The 18585-nt window shown below is 47.5% G+C and overlaps 1 protein-coding gene across 2 annotated transcripts in view; it reads right to left on the reverse strand.

Annotated features, from left to right (window-relative positions):
* Positions 1 to 18585, reverse strand: part of LOC119209364 (contactin-associated protein-like 4) — a 41912-nt gene that overhangs the window by 12608 nt on the left and 10719 nt on the right. For both annotated transcript variants that reach the window (XM_037458649.2, XM_037458648.2), the window contains exons 2-11: positions 16461 to 16571; positions 10788 to 10981; positions 9347 to 9494; positions 8631 to 8834; positions 4484 to 4656; positions 4198 to 4329; positions 3007 to 3274; positions 2489 to 2638; positions 2213 to 2384; positions 176 to 282 (exon numbers count right to left, since the gene is read on the reverse strand). In XM_037458649.2, coding sequence (XP_037314546.2) covers positions 176 to 282; positions 2213 to 2384; positions 2489 to 2638; positions 3007 to 3274; positions 4198 to 4329; positions 4484 to 4656; positions 8631 to 8834; positions 9347 to 9494; positions 10788 to 10981; positions 16461 to 16571 — 1659 coding nt within the window. The remainder of the gene's footprint in view (positions 1 to 175; positions 283 to 2212; positions 2385 to 2488; positions 2639 to 3006; positions 3275 to 4197; positions 4330 to 4483; positions 4657 to 8630; positions 8835 to 9346; positions 9495 to 10787; positions 10982 to 16460; positions 16572 to 18585) is intronic.

An 18585-nucleotide genomic window follows, 5' to 3' on the forward strand; every position in this document is an offset into this window, starting at 1 on the left:
TCTGTCCATCACGTCTCCTGGAAATCAGATAGTAAACGATCACATTTCGAAGGCCGCATAATGCTGCCCGCGTCCCCATTATCGGCCGAAGATTTTTTTCGACTTTTGACAAGGAGACCGGTCATCCGTGGCGGACAGGCCCTGCTGTTACCACGGCAACCGAGGTCTGACTCACAGCTGTGGCAGGTCGCGCTGCTGTAGCCGCTCGCGGAGCAGTTACAGCGGAAGACGGTCCAGGACTGACTGCAGCGGCCGCCATGCTCACAGCGACTGGGCGAGCACCTGAGAGAGAGAGAGAGATTACATCTTATATCCATTTATGTGTATACAGTATATTAATATATCAGATTTGGAAAAAAACTGCTTGTTTTGGCAGCTTTAACACTTCTCCAAAGTCTGCACCAAAACACCCCCCACCTTTCATCCATTGTGTCAAGAGGAGAAAACTGTAATGTGTTTGTTTGCCGTAGCGTCTTCCTTTGCTGAGTCGGCGAGTGTGACTTCTGAGGTCAACTTAACAGAAAGGACGACAGCGCTTTCAGACACACAAAAACAAAATGAGTTTCACTTTGTTACACAAGGCTTTTTTCAGCAAGTGGGCAGGAAGCATTTAGAGTTGTTAATGGCCAGGTGTGTGTGGGAGGGACACGAGTGATGTGACTAGTGGGGACGTTCCGTCTGTGCAGGTTCCACTGAGGCAACAATGAGGAACCAATCTGTTGTTGTGAAGAAAGTGGTTTATTGTTTATTTGTTTTAAGGACAGAGACGGTGGGGGGGTCGTTGTTAAGATGAACAATGACAGTAAAAGGAGGAGCGGAACACTCCAATTAAACTAAGAAATGCTTTAACTGGACCTTCATGCCAATAAAGTTTATTTGAATATACTCTTCCATCCTTTAATATCAAGCACTAATCACAAAGCACACAGATACCCCCCCCCCCTTTACCAGCATGCAATGGTTGGACATGAATAAACACCTAGTTCACACATTCAGGTGAAAACAACCCCCCCACACCACCACCGCCACCCCACCCATCCCTCACCCATTCAGATCCAGTCTGGACCAAACAAGAACATTTCAAAGCCGCTGAGTCTTTTTTACGCCTGACTTCACAGTGGAATAAATCCGTTTTGGCCCAAAACGCCGAAAACACCCAAAACACCATCAGCAGGATCACAGACAACGAGGTGGATTTATTTCTCTCTTTACTGGAAAACAGGATTTTCTTTGTGGGTTTGTTTCAGTGAAAAGTGAGATGTGACGTTTACTGCTGAATAATCTAATAACCTCAGAAAGGGAGACGCTCTGTGTGTGTGTGTGTGTGTGTGTGTGTCCGGGGGAGCGGTTATAATTGTTATAATTGTCTTATTAGTTGTGCGGCTAAATCAGAAAAGGTTTGTTTGTTTGTCATCTCTCCGTTGCATCTCTTTCATGTATTGTAACGTCACATGATCTGTGATCACATGACACACTACTGTATCTACATGTACTGATGTATTAATCTACATGTCAATCAAAACTATTTTAAACGAGCCAGATAGAAACAAGAAAACAATTCTGGTCTTCACAGAATGATAATTGTGAATTTCACCCTGAAGAATATGTGTGTGTGTGTGTGTGTGTGTGTGTGTGTGTGTGTGATGGTGTGGTCTCTCTCAAGATGCTGCTCTACTTCCCTCCACAAACTCATTTCTCTGTCAGCAAAGAGAGAAGAAAAATAGATAAAAACAAAGACGTGCTTCTCAAAAGATGTTGTGCAACAAAACAATGGAGGAGAGGAGAAAGGTTTCTGCTCCAGAAGAACAGACAGAATAATCCACCAAATCAAATATTGTTCAGGTTTTTTTACTGTAAGTGACAGACTAATTTCCTGTCTAACTGATATCAGAAAAAAGGTTTGAGATAGACCAGATAGACGATGTATCTCCTCTTGAACAATCCACTAATTAAATATTTGAATCACTGTGATGTCTCAGGTGGTTGGACTTAAATTCACGGGATGTAATGATTTATTCAATATAACTATAGTAGGTCCTGCAGAGTGCAGTGTCAGGCCATACAAGCCCCACTTCTGGGCCTATATTCACTTTATGAAGTTTATATATATATATAATCTGAAAATCTAAAAGTAATGACATATTCTCCCATCTCACCAGGCTCTACCAGCCTGAGTGTCACAGACAGTCGGGGGGGGCCCTTTGAAACTGACCTGTCGATGATCCCACACATGTCGATCTGCAGGTGGCTGAAGATCCCCAGCTGCTTCTTCTGCACCATTATCAGGTCCACCATGAGGTGGTTCAGCACGAGGAGACGCATGCAGCCCTGGAAAACGCTGAAGGGGTTTCTGCACCTCGGCTCGTTGTTCTCAGCAGGACAACCTGAGAAGAAGACAGAGGAAGCGTCAGTGCGGGAAGTCGCGTGATGTCTTTTGTTTGTATTTGTTTTAAACGCACATAACACGGTTGACAGGCTCCACTCTCACCACCAAAGAACAGGTGACTTTCTACTGCGACAGGGTACGAGGTAGCGGCTTGGGCGCTGCCTCCTTCCTCTGCGTCCACGCCGATGCTCAGACGACCTCTGCTGGAGGTCAGCGTCACCGAATGCCACTGCCCGTCATTCAGAGCGGAACCTGGACGCCGAATACCAGAAACACAGAGACGTTAGGACCTTCAGGCTGGACTGCGTTTGCTGTCAGCTCTTCGTCATTGATCTGCAGCGAGTAACACGCCCCTGCGTCTGCTTTGTGAATTTGTTTCTTGTTCGGAGGAATTAATCAATATCTCATTATCTGCACTATTCTTCTTACTGACTTGACTCATTTTACAGTGGATAAGGCTGCACTTTTGAGACTCCATAACAGAGATATTAAAGAGCCCCAAAGAAACCAGGCTGAGTGGTTAAGGCGTTGGATTTAAGACCCAACGGGCAGATGCCCTCGTGAGTTCGAACCCCACTCCTGGTAGTGTTCTAATGATAGAAACTTGTGTGAAGATGTACCTGCACTGAGCTCCAGCGGCACCCGGCCGTCTTTATGGATCTGCAGGCGGAGTCTGGCCTCGCTCAGGTACAACCAGACCACGCCCCCTCCCTCGGGCAGGTCAAAGGTGAGCAGAAGCCCTGCGTCGTTCCACGTCCTGAACTGGAACCCGACGGACACGCCCTTCGACAGGGACGATGTCGCCCACGGCAACCGGAGGAAGCTCTGGGGACCCGGGAACGTCACGGCGACGGAAACCGACTCAGCACAAGAAAAGGTCACGTTGCCCTGAGAGAGAGAAACATGCAGCGTGGAGGGAAAGAGGGATGATTCCAAGAGAGATTAAACAACATTAAACATGAATATTAATCAGCTGCAGAGGGCGGGCCGACGTGACCTCCGCTCTCCTGATCTCATCAGCGAGTCTCCTGCGAGGACGCTGGTATTATCATAATGATAACAGCGAGGCTTGGAATGAGATTTGAAAAGCAAACTGATCACACCAAAGTCACGTAGCGTGAAGGTAAAGGAGATAAAGAAGGGAAATAAAAAAGGAGAATGTACAGTAAGCACGGTACAACAACATCTGAACACGTTTGAGTAGCGGTAAGGACACCGGGGTCCATTGCAAAGGCTGCAGCGGTTATATATTAAAGTCCCAGCTCTCCCTGGAAACATCCGACTGCTATCTTTATAAAGCTCTGGAAACACTCACAACCTCTAAAAGCCCTTTGTGGAGCTGTTAAAGTGAAGGACAATAACTCATGTCGGGAGTGGGCTGCACTTCACCCGTGTAGAAAGTTAACTTAAAAATCTCCAAAAGCCTAAAGCGGGACTTCAGCACTGACGCAGCGATCCTTCCTCACTTTGTGTTAATGCCTCCTCACAGAGCCCTTTAAAGCTCCATTTGGTCTCTGTTTTAAAATTATAAATTTAAATTGGATCATAACTTTGTGGCTAGTAACCCAAGAGCCACCCAACCAACATTAAATGGCCTCAATTAGATGTTTAGTCATGTTTTTTCTGCTGCCCGGGCCTTTCCTCTAATGGGAGAACATGGTAAACGCTTCACAGCCTGCACCCCGATGGCGTCTCTCCACTCGTCCAGAAGGACGTGCAACGTTCCCGATGACCGAGATGACGAGTCTGCGGTCCCTCGCCAAGGCACAAGAGAGACACCTGAGGCCCCCGCAGGTGGTTCATCCACTCACCCTTACAGCCACTCGGAGATCTTTGTTTTGGGCTAATTCTATCAGGTTGAGGCCGTTGTACTGAAGGTTTTCCAAGCAGCCGTGAAAGTTCCTCTCGGAGACATCCGGGCTCGACACTGTCCCTACGCTCAGCTGGGGGGGAGAGGGGGGGGGGGGCACAAACAGATACAAAGAGATCAATAAATACTTCATCTGGGTGTGAGGTCATCGTGATCATTCCATGTTTATTGGCATTACCACGTTGCCTAAACGTGTCGATCTGTGTGTGCGGTGTCTTTCATCCCACCTGCTCCGCGTCCCAGCTGCCGAACTCCGCGGGGATTCGAACCCGCTCCGTGTGCTCGTCCACCGTGACGTTGAGCTGAGAGCCGCGCCACTCCACCGCCACGCGGTGCCAGTGCTGGTCGTCCAACAGGCTGCCGAGGGAGGCGACGCGCCGGGGCTCAGAGGACGCAGGACCTGGAGGAGACGAGGAGGGAGTGTGAGAAGATCACTTCCCACTAACGAAGCCAGCGCAAAGAGAGGTGAACAACCCGGCCAATAACATCTCTATTACAAGGAATATTTGAACTTTCTCAGTGTCCCGCAGAGAGGATCCCGCCGAGGTCAGCCTGCCTCGTCTCATTACATGAGATATACGTTGGGATTCCAGCGCGTTTGTGAGCCGAAGCCAAATGTGTTTTAATGCCAGACTGGAAAAAAAGTGTAGCGTAAACATGGCAAGGCGTCATGAATGATGGATGAGCTCCGGCAGGTCCGTATCAGTGGCTCCACTTCTGCAACCCTTAACGCATCTGAAAGGACGGGGATCACAGTCGGCCATTAAAAATGTATACGATGTTCTTTAGAGACACGACTCCGACTTCAAAGACAAGGAGAGACCGTTTGAAGACTAACGGACAAATGCACTCGTGATAATGCGGCTCGTTTTGGTGAGAGGGTTTATTTGTATGCAGCTCGGAAGGAGACAAACAACTTGGTTCTGAGAGAGAACGGCAGGTTGGAGACGTCACGATCCGTCTTCCCCGTCAACAACTTTATTGTGATGAGCTCTATTGAGATCAATATGAGGAGGTCCAGAGGAGAAGGAGAGGGCTTCATGATCAAAGGTTTTCTTTCACTGGATGATTTGATCCCCGACTGAATGAAAAGAGGAAAAAGGAGTCAATACGAGCAGGGAAACGAAAAGACTGAATTGATTTTAATACACAGAGCTCCCTCTCTCCTTTTTCTCATGTCTACTTCCCCCTGTGGTTTATCTGCTTTTTTGCAGTATCCAGCTCACAAGGGAGGAAGGAAACATCAGTCATATCTTTTGTTAAGAGGTGACTTTAATCACATCTGTGTGTTTCTTGAGAGGGAAGTTGTGGCATTTTGGACCCACTGGGAAAACTCAGTGCTGTCCTCTGTGCAGCGTCACTGGCTCCTTCAGCAAGATTATCACGTGATTCCCTGATGCGGGTCGCCACAAATCAATTGGGTTGCTTCCCGGTGGGAGCACGAACGAATATTAACAAGCAGCAGGTGAACGGGACGGAGGCACAGAAGAGAGACCACGCATAAATACAAGGTCCATGTGCACATGACTCTGTGTGTTCAAGTAATTATACCAGAGGTGTGGACTCGAGTCATGTGACTTGGACTCGAGTCAGACTCGAGTCATGAATTTGATGACTTGAGACTCGACTCGACTAAACGTACAAAGACTTGCAACTCGACTTGGACTTGAACACCGATGACTCGTGACTTGACTTGGACTCGAGCCTTTTGACTCGAGAAGACTTGCTACTTCCCATGAAAACTGGGGGAAACATTTTCACACCACCGCGCCGCTCTGTTTATCTGCATCTGTCAAAAAAATGTGCGCCACCTGTATGCAGAGAGCGCGCGCTGCCTGCACGACATCCAATCACTGCAGTCCATTTGACCGTATCAACGAGACAGCTCGTTCATGGTTTCAAAAATCGGGATTTTTGAACCCGGATTCAGACTCCGATGGAAATCCTCGCCAACATTATGTCAACGTCCGTTTTAAAGTAGTGTAATGAGCTGAGTTAAAGTTATTAGTTAATCAGTTATGCAGATGTTGCATGTGTTCACGTTATGCTCCGTTACCAGCTGTAGTTACGCGAGACAACCCGAGTTTTGGGGGGCCGTGTATGCGGAAGTGTTCGTTCGGCGTGGTGACGGCCAACAGTGACCGAAGTTGAGTTGTTTTATATAAATAAAGCCAGTCATCGCCTCCTTATTTACGCTGCAGCATTGGGGTGAGCGTTACAGTACTATAACACAGTCACAGTCCATCCACCATTACCCTTCCCTTCGTAGTCTAGGTCTGTGAGGCAGCGCACCATCACCCAGGGTTCCCCGTCCCCACTATAATAAAAGGACTCGAAATGACTCGAAACTAAAATGGTACGACTTGTGACTCGACTTGAGACTTGTTGGCTTTGACTTGTGACTCGACTTGGGACTTGCTTCGTCTTTGACTCGACTTGACTCGGGACTCGAGGGCAATGACTTGAGACTTGCTTGTGACTTGCCTAACAGTGACTTGTTCCCACCTCTGAATTATACAGCCGCAGTATTTAGAGCAGTGGTTCTCAACTGGTCTGGCTCCGGGACCCACCCTCACTGATTTAGAGTACCAGTAAGTGTTGTGTCCTTATTAAGAGATGAACACATGGCCCACAGCGAGTGGGCTGCCAGCGCGTTTTAAATGAAAATCTCTAAGCTTTTCACAGACGCGCTGTGTCGTACTCCTCAGGTGATCCATGCAAACGATTTCAAACAAACCCTTAAAGTAGTAGCCAGAGGAAATACTGTTGGAACACATAAGTTTCATTCTTCAATTGGTTTGTCTTTTGTGAAACATTAGTCGCTTAAAGTCTTTAAGTGATTCAGAAGCCGTTTCTTGTGGTTTTTGGAAAGAGTTTCATGTCAATCGTCCACCTTGACATGATGACTTTATGGGCTTGATTCAACCAAGGCTTTACAGATCATGCGACGTAACACTGCAGCTAATGACAAAGACAACGCGAGTGTTCCTGTTGTGATTGCACTTTCTATTCTAGTTGAGTATAAAAAGGAATAACTGCTGAGCCTCGGAGGCTGAACTCAATTTGAGTTGAATTCTACCGTCGAGTTTGTATCTGCGAGTGTTTTGTTTCCTCATCTCAAGCAGGACAAAGCTGCTGCTTTGAAGGGCTGTTACTCATTGTTGCCTCATAAAAGCCGAACGACATCTGCCCCCCCCCGGGGCGGTTCAGACCCGGAGGTGTGAGAACAGAGCAGAGCGGAGTGCATGATAAAGGCGGAGTCCACAATAATGAAGACAGTTTGATGAAGTGCATCCAAAGAAGATAAAGAAGGGAGATTATAAAGGGCTGAAAGCTTTAAAAGAGCTGAAAATGTCTTTTCTTGTGATGCTTCAAACAAACAATCAGTTGATCTCTGGAGACAGTGATTTGGAGGACAAAGTCAGGAAATAAATGTCGTAGATCTCAAACTGCAATGCAGCAAATAAACACCTTGTCACGCTTTTTGACGGCTGTGTGTTTCACCTCCAACCTCACAAACCATCCTGCACACACGGCGTATTTGTATGTGTGCAACCCCCAAACGCAGCTGATGCAATCAGGTGTTTGTCTCCTCGCGTCGTTAAGGGGACAAAGGGGACGTGTTGCCATGTGACCCCGTACGAGGAGAACTGTGAGAGGAATAGAGAAACGGATGGAACGAGAAAACTGAAAAGCCGAAGAGAAAGAGTAGAAAATGTTGCGTTTGTGTAAAAAGTAGAACCCAAAAAGGTGAATTTGCCAAGGTGAAGGAAGGAATTGAGGGAGAAAGTATTTAAGCAATCAGATGGGGTTCCTGTTGAGAGGTAAGCCAGATGTCGATGATTCAGCACGGCAGCCTGGCAACCTCTGCTTTAACCCCATTTAAACCCCGCCACCCCCCCCCCCACATACACACACACACCTCCACACGTAATGACTGTAAGCCATGCATCACCCCCTCCAGGCTCCGGCCCGAACACATGCTGCAGTGAACGGTACCATCCATCATGTCTGCAACGAGACTGAAATACAACTGCAGCACAGCGTGGGCCAAGATTTAAACCAATCAGGCGGCGGCGTGCGTATCCACCATCCCACCCAACCGCAACCAATCTGAAAGTTATCTCAGGGGGGCTTTCTGTGATCAGACCAGAACCGTCCAAAAGCCTGTCGAGCCAAAAAATGAGTTCTCGCTGATCAAATTGTTTGTTAGTTTTTATTTTCCATTTCTAGTGGATAGATCAACAATGAAAGCTTTTGAAGCAAACCATTTCTCAGAGGGAGAGTGGATTGGGTCAGGTGACCCTGGACTCCAGTGTGGTAAACACCAGTGTGAGCACCCGTCATGTTGGTCGGCAGCGTGGTGCTGTGTACCTCGCGTGAGCAGCAGCAGCGTCCCTCTCTCCAGCTGCAGGCTGAGGCCGAGTCCTCCCCCCCCCTCCGCCCGCAGCAGCGTCCCAGAGTTCCTCAGGGTTTTGAACTCCATGGAGACGACGTCTCCGACCGACCCCGGTGCCGCCGGGCTCCGTCTGTACGCCAGGCCCGTGCTGCTGCCGTCCAAGCTCAGGACGTGGGAGGCTGAAAGGCGAAGAGGGGAGTCAGCGTTTTTTTACAACGAAAGGTCAGAAGAGCAAATTAACAAACTGACTATCTTCATCTTATGTGCAGAAGGGCCTCGGATATCAAACCCGTCCAGATGTCATCACCTACTTAGTTATTTTTTTTTTTTAAATGGTCTTGGTTAGTCTAATTCCAAGTCCGGTTTTGTAAGGTCACACAGCGACCTTTGACCTTCAAAGTTCAGTTCATCCCTTAAGGTCAACTGGGCATCTTAGCCAAACAGAGGCCCTTGTGTCATGTGATGCAGTGTGGAAACCGTATAAAGAAACCCTATCAATCAGCATAAAGTATTTAGATGATGCATCACGTATAGTTTTCGAGAACAACATCTGTAACATCAGCTTCAGGAGGCTGTCAGACGAACCAGCCTTTTCCGGCTCCTATGTCACATATTCACACACTATTCTATTTCCTGAACCACGTGGAAAAGTCTTATTGTGGAAACTTCCTGCAGAGGAAGAGAGACTCACTGTAAGGACACCCGTAGGCCTCCAGCCGGAGGCCGATCCTCCCGCTGGGGTTCCAGTGCAGGGGGAGGAGCCGCAGGAAGCGAGCGGTCGCCGGCTGCTGCAGTTTGTACTGAACCACGCTGTCTGCGTTACTGTTACCTGGAAAAGACTGGATGCGCCAACATGACGGACAGCATGGAGCTCAGGCACGCGCGTTTCTTCAACCAATCATTTCTTTGTAGAATTACATTGGGACTGAAGTTTAAAGCGACTGTAACTCAAGCTGGGCTCCTCAACATTAACGGCATTCAAATTCAAAATGAGCAGTTTGTCCAGAAACATAAAGTCTGCTTTTCTGCTTTCTATCGTCCTAATTACATTCATTCGCCTTGAAGTCGATACGCGGGTGAACTGGCTCCCCCACTGCTGAATATAACTTAACATAATGAGAGAAGAGAGAAGCTGTGTGACTGATAATGGTCTTATGACGTTTATTTATTGACTTTTGATCCCCAGGTTCAAAAATGTTTGTTGGTGTTTCAGCTAAAAGGAGCCAATTAAATTCACTGCCAAGTTTGTTGTTTGTTTGGCGTGTGTGTGATTATACGTGTATGCGTGTTCAGACCCGTGAGTGGGAAATACATCCCCATATTTTAAGGTGCTCCCACTGTTAATTATCGGCCGTATACAGTGCAATGAGCTCACAGAAAGGGTGGGGTTGGGTGGTGCTTGTGAGTCACTCAATTGAACGTGTTGACAATGAGAGGTGAGAAGTACTTTTATTTTATAATGAGCATCTCATCCTTTCAACTTAAAATAGAACTAATACACTCCGATAAAAAAACCACTCCCCCCCCCCCCCTACGCTAAAAGCAGATCCACTTCCTCCCCCCGACTAATGCTCAGAAGCACTTTGAAAGGCTGCTGAGTTCCTGCAGAGTCGGACCAACGTGTTCTTAAGGCGTGACGAGTCGTCCTCCTCCTCACGCCTGAGACATTCAGGAGCTCTGACTACAAGCGCCTTTACAGCCCATAAATGAACATGCATCATCATGTGTGTGTGTGTGTGTGACGCGATGTGTGCGCGTCCATCAACAGCAGCCGGGGTGCTTGGGTCTGCACTGTCAGCAGAGCGGTTCATCTATTATTAATAAAGAGTCCGTGGCTCCTGATGACTGTGATTATCTCCTCAGGGAGGACGGATTCGTGCGGAGCGGCGCCACTAAACGCCGCGTCCTCACTAAATGGGGCTGTGCGAACAAATGAATTGTAATGAACCATAGAGGGGATCATTTTTACATCGATTAGTTCTCACGTGTGTAACCAGTGGTTCTGTTTAGAGACGTCAGATGTCTCCTGGCGTTCCTAAATGTGTCTCTAGTTCTACTGGTATTTAGGAACACATACTCGCTACATGAATTCCATGAAAAAACATCTCGTTGAAGGACATCCGTGGACTCACCCCGACGCTGTCCTCCTGCCGGTACTGTTTCCAGTTGTGCCCCGTGTCGCTGAACATCAGCAGGTACGACGTCAGCCAATCGGAGCTGCCGTAGCGGCCCTGCGTGGCGACGGCGGCGATCTTGGTCCGTTGGCCGAGGTCGACCTGCAGCCACTGATACCTGTCCGAGGTGAGAGGAGACCAGCCTCCGGCGCCTGGAAGGGGGGGGGGGGTGTGCAAGGCACATTTCGTTGTTACACAGCCACATTATTGTGTTGTAATTTAAAAAGTGATTGATTTCACTCCAGAATACTGCAGGAAAAGTAAAATAAAAGAGATAAATTGCGACTCAATGTTTCCTTTCATCCTTTATCCTTCCTTCAGTCTATTTGTCTTCATTAATCAAAAGAAGACATTCATCAGAACAAAAGCCAGTGCAAATTGTGTTACATTTTCCAATTTACAGACCTGCCGCCTCCACAGCTTTTCATGCTGGTTTGACATTCGTCTTAAGAGGGAGATTTATTTTTCTAATGACACAGAGTTGTTTAGCAGCTGGTTGTCAGACTTTCTCAAATGTTCCACTCACTTTCTCAGCACACAAACGTACCTCATGCATGACTTGATTATTTCAGCATCAAATGGGTCTACTGCCATGTCCACGTCGCATCAGGTTTTAAGGCCCAATGTGTGAAAACACCATTTTGATTTAAGAAGCGTCATGCTGTCCTCTATATTACATTCTACAGACCCAGTGAAACCTGTCCCCTTCCCCATAATCACTTAAATATGTTTTTTCATAATAATGTAATATTGATGTTATAATATTCCTAATATTAAATAATAAATAATAAAACATTCGCTGCTCTCAAATGACACAAGATCCATTTTCTGGTACCTTCTCATAGTTGAGATATTTTTTCTGGAATGGGTTCATGACGTTTAGTGCACACGTTGAGTTAAGCTGCATCGATCCAGCAGCACCATTAGGGTCCTTTCCCAGACGCAGCACTGCTGCGAGGCTGCGGATGCTCTATTGATTAGTGCTGCAGTCTGCCTGCGGTATTGCATCCTTTGCTAAATGCAATATCAACACCAGGAGGTTGCGGGGCCAAGCATTGATTGGTTTTACAGAACCGCTGCAGCTCTGCGTTAAATATCCCCAATAAAGAGCAGCGCTGTAACACATGGATCGATTTGTGTTTTGTGTTATGGGTCAGGCCTATGGAATGTATGATGTCATTGAGTGTCCTCACAAGGAGGTGACGGTGTGTGTGTGTGTGTGTGTTGTAAAGTGCTTTGTCAGGTCAAAGCGATGCCTCAGAGCTCCAACGGCAGATGGACGATGCTGAAGGAGGAGGCTGCTGACCAGCGTCCCACTGAGCACACACACACACACACTGTTAACACAGATGAAGCTACACACTATACATTGTTGAGAAGTATTAAAAGAATCCACAATGTGGTGGCAGCAGGACTCACTCTGCGCCTCCAGGGGACACTCCTGAGCTGCTCACTTTTAGAAGAGAAGCTGGAGGAGACGAGAGGCCCGAGCCTCAAGTCTTTCTGCAGCACGAATCCCTCACAATGGAAATTGGCTGTAAGTCCCACTCTGTCTAATTGGTGTGGTTCAACATTAGCAATTGGCAAAAAGCTGAAGTCAAACAAGGGACAACGATGAGGGACAGAGAGGACATGTTGGAGCTTCAGGAGGCCTGCGAGCACGGAGCAAAGATCAACTTCACCTTCAACACGGCGCCCCCATCACCGGCTGATCCTGAACCTGTTCATCTCACGCTCAGCTTGAACCTACCTGCTCCCCAAAGGGTTCCGGCTCCGTCGCGTGAGGCCGCCGGTCACTCACACCCTGCAGGGGGCGACGGTTCGCTGGGTATTCTCCTCACGGTTTGATCCACCTTTGCTGTACATTTATTTTATTTATTTACATCGAAGCGCGACCAATTGCTTCCAGCCCGGAGCGAGAGGAGCGGGACAGGAACGTAAGCTCTGAACAACGCGTGGAGGTGGGAGCGGAGGAGAAGGTCTCGGCCTGTGAAAAGACCTCGCTGTCGGCTGTTGGAACCTGATCTTTGAAAGCGCTAAAGGCCACAGCTAATGAGCAGTTGACCAACAGGCGTGTTGGTGACAGGAGGACAGCAGAGAGCAGACACTCTGACCTTTGCTCGTGGAGATTGGAGCTGGGGAGGGACGTCAAGAAGCGTCACAGATCCACCGCGTCCTCCCTGACGGATACAATTGAAACAGAATTGAAGTTGGCCGGCGGTGTGAACGCTTTCTGACACGGCTGTCACTGTAAATCAAACAGATTTCCAGGTTTTACCTCTATCGCGAGTTCAACCAGCCCCTGAGAAATGTGTTCTAACGACGGTCAGGAGCGTGACATCACTGCTCAGCCAGCCAATGAGAACAACAAACCAATTAGGGAGAAGAGAGAGAGCTAATTTCATTTATTTTTTAATTTCTCGCCTGTAGACTTTGTGAATTTGATCACACGGGTTACTGTTTTTACAGCATCGCTCAGTGACGGAGACGTCTGTCACGGAGGTCAGATCCAAATCAGACGCTTTAGGAGTCAGGCTCTTTTTTTCTCCTCAGTGCTGAAATGGTTTTTCATTCGAATGTCCAGACGGTGCCTCTCGTCGTTCTTTTGTTTTACATCTGACGTCACCACCTTTTACACAGAATAAATTGTGTTGAGGTTTCTCTTCATGCAGATTCATACCCCGATAAGGTGTGTAATTGACATTACGACACCTGCCAGTTAGGTAGAGGTGTGTTTTTCAACTATTAGCAAGTTAAAGTTCCCACGGACGAAGTGACATGAAATGGACGGAGTGGAAATATGAAGACATGCAATACCTGCAGACAATGTATTTATTTTAGTCATTGCAGGTCACAAAGGCATAACACTGTATTTTAGCCTGGAAATCTTCATCTTTTTCCCAAAAAGTGGGCCTTGAGTTGCAAGAAGCTCCAAATAACAACCTTACTTGAGATGGGTCGACTGCTCTTTTCCCCTCAGACACTTGATGGTGATCCACTTCCCCTCGAAGGGCCCTGACACCCGAAACCAGCTCAATTTGTCGTGCTCTTGTCATTAGAGTAGAACACGTGTGTCACAGGTGAGGACGCTGCAGCGCTCCCTTTCTCCTCCACCGCTGGAGGGGAACCTAGCTTGGATGGATGGATGGATGGATGGAGAATCATCAATAATGTACCGATATTCCACCCGACAGGCACAGAGGACACGGCCGGAGAATGCAAAGAGAAAAACCCTTCGGATGGAAAAGGCCAAAGAGCGCGAGGAAGAGGCGAGCCGTCCCCGCGAGGGACAGGTAGGGGGAAAGAAGGAAGGAAGACGGGCAGAGGGAACAAAAGGGAGGCGTGCAACAGGCCTGGAATGAGAGCTGCTCATTTGCATGACAATACAGAGGCCGGATGGTGATTCCAGGCAGCCGATAAGGCGCCAGACGGGCGGGAAGCTGCGAGACATCGTTCGCCTCCTGCAGGCAAACATATTCCCACTGGAGCTCCAAGCGTAACACTGGAACATAGCAATTAATGCACGACTGAATCAATTAGCTGGCAGTCCGTTCAGACAACCTGAACAGGTGAAGCTATTTTAGATGCAATTTGGTGGCGGTGGAACAGTAATTGCTTATGAATTGGATTCTGGCTTAACTGCAGCAGCGCGGCTGGCTGCTTCCGCTGCCCGACAAGAACACACAGGGAGACGGAGCCGGATGGATGATGCACCGCCAATGACTACAAAAGAACATTTAAAAAAAAGTATTTTAAGAAAATAAGAAAGACGGCTGAAGGAAGGAATCAATAACAAAAGCTATGAAATAAAGAAAAAGAATAAGACTGAGGATCTACAGCCACACAGGTGGGAAGCTGAAAAAGAAAGAGACTTTAATCTCCTATTAGCCGCCTGCCAGAGAACTCCAATCCCGGGACCAGATCAGACCAGTCAAAATAATGTGCAAAAATATGGATTGTGCCACATTTCAACAGAAAATTCTGTATATAAAAGAGATTTTCCAAGCACGCTTTAAACTGAAAAAACACATGTATCACTGGTGAGCTTTGTGTGATAAGCGTTGCTTCATGTGCGGCACTAAAGAACCTCAAGGAGGGAATCTGAGGACTTTCTTAGCCGAAGCCTTTGCCTGTTAAGCCCTTCATAATCTGTTAAACAACGGCATACTCTAGGTCCCAACCAAGGCTGTGAATCACTATCAGACCAAGGAAACACCATCTCTGATTCTGGAGGAGTAAGATGGAGCCATGAAAGCAGAGATTGAGGCCGTAAACCCAGGTTCATAATGATCACTGAATGTGTGCATTGGACACAAAAGTCGTTATTCTACTGAAGCATGTCTCTTATCACCAGATGCACCAATCCCGTTTATTCACCTCACGCCAGGGAAACACTGCAAAGGTTTAAAAGAGATCGGAAGGCCTTTCCTCACCTCAGGTGGGTGACGAATAATCTACGCGAAAAAAAGCAAAAATATTTTTTTGCCTCAGGCTCTTGTGTTGCAAGATAAGAATGGAACGAGTGCATCGGCTCTGTGCTGCTTCTTCAAGGTTGAAAAAGGGTAATAATACATTTATATAAATATGGGCACAAATCAACCCATTCTGCTGTTTGTTTGCTGTGTGCAGGTCCGTGAAGGCAACGAGTCGCTCTTTTTGAAGCATTATATTTGTGTCCTTCGTGTCATTCAAATGTCAGCGACGTGCTCATGAACCACTCAGAACTCAGAACAATCCCCCCCGGTGTGTGAAGGAAGACCCTTGGGGTTATTTGACAGTTTTCTGCATCATCCACGTTTCAGATGCATCTCAGAGGAAAAGCAACCGTGTAAACACCAACACCACCAGGTAAATCCCCTGGACGCACAGAACCCCCCTGCTGCCTTTATGCAGAAAAGACCCGCATTGATCCTACAGCTTGTACAACGGGGCCCTGACGCTCCGCTCATCCAGCGGGTCAAAGGAGGCCACAGTCAGCGGGAGATGGAGGAGAGACAGAGACGTTCATCCGCTCTTCGATTTCCTCGGCAAACACCTGGAAGCCGGCTGCGTCCGATCTACCAACACGGTGCAGTGCGATGAGCCGCTTTCATGGGGGGAAATGTCACGACTAGAGAATCATTTTCCGTTAATTACAATGTTGGCTTCACCAAAAACCATGATCTCACATCCAGCAGACTCCCTGCTGGGCCTTTAATGGGCCGACAGACGCTTTCATCCTTCTGAAGCTGCAGTACAAACGCCGCTAGTTCTCGTTCCCTGCTTTCGTTTTTTTTCAGAAATGTTGCTGATCCTCTGACAGTCTGTCAGTCTTTTGCAGATCAAGTGAAATATTTTTGTCAGGTTGCGTGACTTTACACAAGAGGCTTTACACACAAAAACAGTTTGAATCATAACGTTTAGCTGCATTTATCTAACTGGTAGTAAGACAGTTCTGTTGTTATCCGTCTCCATTGAATAGGGGCAAGAAATACCATTAAAAAATATGCTTCAAAGAAATACATTAAAACGGGTAGAAGCTATAAACCAGTTACACTTGGGCCATATTTTAAGCATAACTACTTGTCGTGAAAAGGTAAGATGTGTGTTTAGTTCCCACTCTGCACCCTTTCTCTGTCACTCATTCCTCACCGTCCCTCCTGTTGAGCTTGGCGAAGCTGGGTGCGTGGCTGCTGGACAGCTGGGAGGAGCTTCTGAAGGACGCCGGCGGCAGATTGGACACCAGCGTGCCGTCGCACACCTCTGTGGACCAATCACAAGAAGAAGAAAGCATTAGACGGTTAGGCCCACACACACGTAATTAACTTTCATAATTCATTACAGTTCAACAGTAAAACCACTTGTAGGCCGCAGAAGGTCGTGGAAGCGACCTGTCAATCACAAGTCAGATCCGTCCTAAAGAAGAACCCTGCTTGGTGGTGTTTTTTACTCCGGCAGGAATACAATACTGTGTTGGTGCTGCCGGGGAGACTCTACCGCTGCTGATGTGTGTGAACATTTAAAGCAACAAACACTAGAAATAGAATCACACAGTTATGCGTGAGATGTTCAGGCCTTTGGCATCTCAATGGATCACCACAGCAGCTTGAATCACTCTGAGGACCTCACAGTGTCACAGAGCTGGAGGCTGCTGAGGATCTCATGCTGGGAGGTGAAAGTCACCAGCGCTCGCCTTTGATTCCCCCATCATGCATTTCAGCATCTATTCATGAGAAGCAAATGCCCTCAAAGCGGAGACAGAAGGTTTGCACGGCTCCGTCTCTGTTGGGTAGAAGTCTGATCTCTGGGATGCAGGTGTAATGGCTCCCAGGTGGGACCAGGCCTTTCAGCTCTGATGGCGTCGTAATGGATGAGCGAACGCTGTAATAATGTGGATGAATGAACGTAGTAATCGCGCCGTGTGGGTGGAGATGGACGGCGTCCTGACCAGCGGACCCTGATGGAGACGAATCAGCGTTGTCAGAAGAAACCCTCACATTTCGCTCTTTAATCGGGTCTGACTGACTGGCTGCAGTCATATTTACATACATTTGCATAATGTCATAAATGATCTGTAGCCCCGTAATTGTTTTTGTTTTCTAATGGCCTCTTTTAAATGGACTGTACATGACAGATATACAGGTGTTTGCATACAGTTATCTTGAGGGTGTTGCAATTATAACCTGGTAATGGGGTCTTAATTATAAAGAATGATATTAAGCCCCTGCAACCCCCCCCCTGACTATAACTACACTTTATAGTCGTTACAAACGTTGCGTTCAAGCAGAATCGTCAGTTCTCAGCCTCCATCCGAAAGCCTCTCTGTTAATGGATGTCATTCTCCAGCGGCGAGATAGCGGACGATTATTATGACTCATGCGGCGGTCCGATCCGAGCACGCCACTCTGACAACCAGGCTTTTAGCTTCGATTATTGTGTCAGCGTTACGGCCCTTCAGCACGAGGCCTTCGTCCGACCCTCGACGTGCGCCACAGCCGCAGGATTCCACGTGATAGAAAATAACAACATTTAAAAACCAACATGTTTCACCACATTGCTGCATCGTTTATCTTGAGTTTATAACCTCTAAAGGCCACTTTAAGAGTTAGATCATCACAGAGCTTCTTCAATTTATAAAATCGTCACTTCCTCTCTCCATCCTCTGATACTGATGAATAATCATCTCCCAAAATGTATTCAATATTTAGTTTACCCAAAGAGGGCAAAAATCTAAATGTCTTCACATGATGTTAAAAGTTGCATTAGATCTGCATCAGGCTGCATTCAACATCAGAAAGGCAATCTGGTGAGAGCAGGTTGGAATCACAGTATATGCAGGTGTGGAGCTTAATGCTGTACTGATGTTAAATCACTTCACTAAGAGCCTTTAAAATGGTTCATACATGAATATGGAGAGTTTAAACCCTTTGAATATTCAGACCAGCCTATTGAAAACACCAGGAAGGCCTTCAGCTCTGAGTGGCTCCTCTTGGAGGATGAAATGATCCGGTATGATCGAGTCTAGGCGTATTATGTGCTCCTCAGTGGCTCTCTATGAACACGCCTTTAACATCTCTATCATTGGTAACAGAGCGGCTTTGAGCTCGGTGCATAATTAAACCCTCGGCTTTAAATGCAGCCTTCAGAAGGCCTCCAGCTCTCTGCTCCTCTGCTCCTGAAACCCTTTCCCACCTGCTGCTGTGGGCGGTGAACGGGGGGGCGCTCTGCGGGAGGAGCAGCAGAATTACAGTAGTCTGAAGAGGTGAGACGAGAGGGG

This window comes from Pungitius pungitius, chromosome 15 (assembly GCF_949316345.1).
Source record: "Pungitius pungitius chromosome 15, fPunPun2.1, whole genome shotgun sequence".
In the NCBI taxonomy this organism is placed as follows: Eukaryota; Metazoa; Chordata; class Actinopteri; order Perciformes; family Gasterosteidae; genus Pungitius; species Pungitius pungitius.